General features: G+C 36.0%; 1 protein-coding gene and 2 long non-coding RNA genes across 3 annotated transcripts; 2 read left to right on the top strand and 1 right to left on the bottom strand.

The window, feature by feature from the left end:
* Nucleotides 1–985: 985 nt before the first annotated feature.
* Nucleotides 986–3,594, top strand: LOC121968550. The gene is made up of 4 exons (XR_006108209.1): nt 986–1,083; nt 1,159–1,221; nt 1,544–1,788; nt 3,485–3,594. It is a non-coding gene; the product is annotated as an uncharacterized LOC121968550 (long non-coding RNA).
* Nucleotides 2,846–4,065, bottom strand: LOC121968549 (probable methionine--tRNA ligase). The gene is made up of 3 exons (XM_042518873.1): nt 3,595–4,065; nt 3,417–3,518; nt 2,846–3,260 (listed from the first exon to the last, which is right to left on the bottom strand). The coding sequence occupies exons 1-3, from the start codon at nt 3,598–3,600 to the stop codon at nt 3,036–3,038; spliced, it is 333 nt and encodes a 110-aa protein (XP_042374807.1). The 5' UTR covers nt 3,601–4,065; the 3' UTR covers nt 2,846–3,035.
* Nucleotides 3,596–4,337, top strand: LOC121968551. Its single transcript, XR_006108210.1, has 3 exons — nt 3,596–3,731; nt 4,072–4,220; nt 4,285–4,337. It is a non-coding gene; the product is annotated as an uncharacterized LOC121968551 (long non-coding RNA).
* Nucleotides 4,338–5,942: the final 1,605 nt, after the last annotated feature.

Below are 5,942 nucleotides of genomic sequence, written 5' to 3'. Positions count from 1 at the left end.
TCTTCTACAGATCATTTGAAGATGGAGGGCGATCTCCTTTCCATGGCTTCCACTCAGCGCTTGAAGTTATTCCAGGGAAGCCAGGCTTTTCCCTCCAACCTCCACCTCCATCTTCTATCAAAACTAGGCATTCTGCGAAATTTAGGAGATAAAGAAAGCAGGTAAGCGAAATGAGTTCTTGGTGGAAGGGTAACTATCCTACAGCTAGGTCCAATGGTGACTCTTCGAGGAGGAATTTGATGACCACTGAGGAACAGAAGCAGACGAGAAGGACAAACACGTTCTATGGACCTTTGGAATCACATTGGCATTTTCCGGAGCCCGAGAAGAAGAAGCCCCCTTTGACTTCAAAATTGACCTTCAAGTCCTTGTAGAAATCGCTCACTAAGGTCAGCAAAAGCGATGCATTTCCAACGATGTTCCAAGGCGTCCACGATCCGAATGAGGAGAAAGTGGTGAAGTCGTTGAGGGACACACTACTATCGAAGGGTCAGCTACCTGAGAAGTATGGCTAGAATACATTTGTTAAGTAGCTGGAAGAAATTTCTCTTTTTGAATCCTTCTTATTATTATATTGATCATACATGTCCTAGTTCTATATTGTGTGAAAGAATTTTACTATTGATGCTATAGCTTTCTACTCTTCTCTGCAGATTTTTGTGATTGCGGAACTTCAACATGTCTAAGGCAGAGATCATGTTTGTTAATATGCTCAAGTGGAGAGATAGTTCTGGTGTTTATCTTATTGCAAAAGTAATATATTCCTGACATGTTTTTCTCCCTATGGGTTACTATGTGGGCATTTCAATTCAACACCTCACGACTTTTACTGACTTTGACACAAATATGATGAAACAAATAATAATTTTCATCCAATTTCTACAATAATATTTCTGCCGTGATCTTTTTCCTTGCAAACATTAAATCAAATGACAGATTAAAAAAATGTCTTTTTAATGCTGGTTTTTTCTAAATATTGCTTTCATTTTTTTCAAACATAACCATGATGATCCATGTGAATATACATTCCTTTGCAGGTTTTGGATTCTTTATAGGGCCAAGCAAGATGGACCAGTAGTCTTGGTAAATTACCTTACTATGAATATCATCCTATACCTTGGTCATCTCAATATAACTGTTGTACAAACACCTATTCAGGGTTGGCGTCATCCTTGGGAAGGGCATGGAGATCACTCACATGATCATGTGCCTGAAGACAAGGTATTATAGTACAAGCATGCCTTAATTCATCTACAATTTCCCTTTTGTTTGTGTATGTATAAGATGCTTCCAAAGCTTCAATATGATTATTGTTGACAACAGGTGCTTATTCATGAATAAGCTCCAAGCAGATTCAATTTCCCTATAAGATGTATGTTTGGATTCATGGTATAGACTAAAAGATTATTGTTGTGGCACCTTTACCTTAGAAGTGCTAACAAGCTCAATGCACATGATGAATCTCTTTGCTATCCTTTCAAACTGCTAATTTCTAGCTTCAATATGCATTGACATTGACCTGTTATGCTTGGATATCTTCTAGGTGTAGATGTTAGAACATCCAAGATATGCGAACTTGGAATATTGAATTATAGAGCTAAGCGAGTGCTTTGGATTGCCCTCCGCCAGCTTGAAGTAATTGAGACCCACAGTGGATATGGTTCTCATCACACATCTTTCCTGTAATGAATTAAGATTGTCTGCTACATTTTTGACCTGGCTCTGATCCATTAGATCTGTGTAACTATGCTGTAAGATTTCACAGTAGAACGAGAGACATGTGAGAAGGTGATTTCTTTGACTCATTTAATTAGATCTAGTCCTTTATTTGCTAATACTTCCCCATACTGATTTTTTTTAAGCATGTTAGAATTGTGAAGAATTTCTAATTATATCTGTGTGCTACCTTTCTCATAGTTTATTGCAATGTGTGATAACTATTAGATGTTGCTATTCTTTCTCTCCATTATGTAGTCCTTTGATTAATATTTGCCAATTTTCCATAGTTTTTCACTTTAAGATCTTTCAAGCATCTAGTGACAAGTGCAAATTGGTTAGCATCTAGTGACATCCTTGTGTTGACTTTAGAGATTAAAAATTGATGTAATTAGCATGTTTTTCTGGTGCTATAATCCAATGATATAATTTATTCTTCCAATGCGAGTAAACATTGTCAGATTCTTTTATACTCCTTTATGTATTAGATTTCTTATGATTATTTCTTATTGCCTTCTCATTTTTCTAATCGTAGAGATCGAGCGAATCAAAGAAATACTTGCAATGCCGAATGGAAAGGTTAGTTTGCATCTAGTTTAGCTTTTTCCCTCTTAATGGAATATTCTTGAGATAGAAATGAGTGCAAAATAAGTCTGTTAATATCTTAGTTGTCTCGGAAGAAGTCTATTGTGTCACTTGTGCTGGGCTACTGTATAATTTACTTAATTCTATATTTTTCCTTATGCTTGACGTTATAATTGTTCCTCTTTGAAAGTGCCCTTAATCTTAGTCCTTAATCTCCTATTGACTTTATTCACAGATTATTAGTCTTGATGAAACGCATACCTCTTGGGCGCTTGACAGATAAGTAGATTAGAAGTCTTTGTTTTCTTAAACACACTAATGGTTTTATTTTGTTTCTAGAAACTTGATGGCGAAACAAGATCTGTCAGAGCTTAGTTAGCTTAGTTTATGCAATGCTACAATAGATTTATCCGAGAATCCCTTGATCTCTCCTTTAAGATAATAATTGTTGATTAAGAATCACCCACTAGTGGGAATTACATGAAGCCCTTGATCAAGTTGTATTCGCTATTGCTTGAATAAGTTGATTAAAGTTGCAAGTTGAGCCTGCACTTTCACTAAGACTAGAAATTTTATCCTTTAATCAAGTAGTAGTTTCTTGATGGAGTTTATTTAGCATATGAAACTCATTTAAGATTTATGTTTGTTGTTCAATACTTTTTTGACCTCATACTTGTTATAATTTTTGGTTTATAATGCATTGGACCTTAATGTAAAAAGGCAGATTGTCTACCTTATGGCTCCATTTGTGATAGACGAAACTTTACAAACACCAGCAGATGTTGTGAAAGGCACATCCTTATAACAGGCAACCACTCTTTATTAGACTGCAGATCAACCTGCAGCTTCTCCCAAACTTTGCTCTTGGCGTTTAAGACGCTGTTTGGTTCGCCTGAGTATCCCAGAAAGGTCACTCGTTCACCAACCTTGGCTGATGATGGTGGATCAACTAACTCAACCTGGAAACAAAATGAATTCATTAGTCGTTCTTGATGAATGATCACATGTAAAGATGATAATTTCCCAGGTAAACCAACCAATATTATAATACTAAAAAACTAACAGGTTAGTAAAAGCAAAGACTTGTAAGAATGGAGGCAGAGTTAACGACTTAACTTTGTGTGGTCATCGTTTGATGCAGCCAAGACCATTGCTTGTGACTTAATGCCCCTCATGGTTGCAGGCTTCAAGTTACAAAGGACACAAACCTTCCGATTCTGCACCAGTGATTTAGAGAACATAGGAAATTCACATCCAAATGGAAGAAAATTTGAAAAGGGAAGCAAAATAAACCTGCATTTCCTCAAGAGGAATATATTTCACGAGGCCACTAACAACTGTTCGAGGGGATTCTTCACCGACATCAATTTCTTCAACATAGAGTGAATCTGCATCTGGGTGCTTCTGAACTTTTTTGATGAGGCCAACAGGTATGTCAAGTCTTGAGACAGAAATTTCTGTTTCAGCAGACTTCGTTTTTGTACTGCCAGAAGGCTTGTTATGTTGTTTCTTAGAATTTCCTACAGCAGGTCACATGAGAAACTTATTGAGCTCTAGGATAAGCTTTAACTTCATTAAGTCGAGTTTTATTAATACTTCAAAACTTGGAAAACCATTTACATTAATACAACACTAAAAAGTAGCTTCATTTGCAGGTCTAGGATAAACCTTCATGAAACTTTCTCCTTGTATCAAAAATTGTATATGGTCAAGAGTTACTAGTGCTTCAGATAAAGATGAACTCTTCTAATATATGTTTATATTTTGCAGGTTCTATTGACAAAGTTTTATGTTGTGGTTTTATTTGCCGATATGAATGGGGTACTTGAAGAGTATGATTTATCAAATCTGTTATTGTGATTGTAGCAACTACATTTCTCCAAATTTCAGCTATCAACCCTGTTTTACGTCTTCTACAGGTATTATATTCTTCCCTTTTATTTTTGGTGCTTTGCTCACATACTTTGATTCACAAAAATCCAGAATGTTGGAAAAGGTTGATATGGAAGAATCAGCAAGTGAGAAAGAGGAGTCCGATGAAATTCTACAAGTTGAAGATTTTGATGGGGCTTGAGTTGACAATAATTACTTGCAATCCTACATGGCATGAACCACCATCACAAGTTTCTAGTCTTTTGACAATTATTCATTAGTTGTAAATGAAGTTTATTTGTTTATTTGTATTGGGATAAATTTTATTTGAATATTAGACATGTTTTTTCTTTTGTGATTGTAATATAATTCTTGTATAAGTAACATTTTGAATGACATTGATATGGAAAATATTCTTTCTTTTGTGATTATGATTCTTTATTATATATTTATATTGAAATATGATATATTGGTATTAAAAGATAATAATTTAAAAGACAATGATCTAAAACTGCTGTTGTTGTCTATCACCCTCAAAGACAACGGTTAAAAACCGTTGTCAAAGCCCCAAAAACGGTTGTAAACTAGCAGTGTTAATAAAAAATGCTCTAAACAACAACGGTTTTAAACCGTTGTCTTTTCATTCAAAGACAACGGTTTAAAACCGTTGCAAAACTGTTGTCTTTTCATTCAAAAGACAACGGTTTAAAACCATTGTCGTAGCCTCCACTTTTAACAACACTGCCAGTTACAACGGTTTTAAAGGGCCTACGACAACGGTTTTTAACCGTTGTCTTTTAATGTTTTTGTTGTAGTGAGCAAAGAGAATCTTGTATGTAAGCTCAATCAGTCTATTTATGGACTGAAGCAAGCTTCAAGATCTTGGAACATCCGGTTTAATGAAGTAATCCAGTGTTATGAATTTATTCAGTATCCAGATAAGTCTTGTGTATACAAGAAGTGTGACGGAAACATGGTGGTATTTCTTGTACTATGCGTAGATAACATTTTGATAGTTGGCAACAATGTCAAAATGTTGTCAGATGTAAGGGTATGGTTGTCCAAGTAGTTCGATATGAAGGACTTAGGAGAATGTGGATATATTCTTGGGATCAAGGGATCACAAGGAAAAATGTGCTTTTCCCGAGCTTCATAAATTGATAATATCCTAGATCGTTTTAGCATGCAAAACTCCAAGAAAAGTTTCTTACCTTTTTGGATGGAGTATTCTTATCTAAGGAGATGTCTCCGAAGATATCAAAGAAGATAAAGGACATGAAGGCAGTTCCTTATGCTTCGGCTATAGGAAGCCTAATGTATATGAGATCGGATATCTGTTTTGCCGTGGGCATGGTTAGCAGATATCATAGTAATCCAGAACAATAACATTGGACTGCCATAAAACATATATTGAAGTACCTGAGAAGGACTAAAGATTATATGCATATTGACCAGTCAGATGATTTGCTTTCTGTAGGTTACATGGATTTTGACTTCCAATCGAATAGGGACAATAGTAAGTTGACCTCGGGGTTTTGTGTCTACTTTAGGAGGTAGAGCCATAGCAATGGAGGAGTGTTAAACATAGATTCTTTTCGGACTTCACCATGGAAACTGAGTACGTGGCAGCCTCAAGGGCAGCCAAAGAAATTGTTGGATTTTTCGGGCCGCGAAAACCGCTTTTCACGTCGCGAAAACCCCGAATCACCCAAGGCCAACGGATCCGTGCAAGGAAAACCGAACGATAAATACGAGTACGAGTTTGAAAA

Source organism: Zingiber officinale, chromosome 3B (assembly GCF_018446385.1).
Source record: "Zingiber officinale cultivar Zhangliang chromosome 3B, Zo_v1.1, whole genome shotgun sequence".
Lineage (NCBI taxonomy): Eukaryota > Viridiplantae > Streptophyta > Magnoliopsida > Zingiberales > Zingiberaceae > Zingiber > Zingiber officinale.
Note: the sequence above shows the minus strand (reverse complement) of the source record. Positions and strands in the feature narration are given on the sequence as shown.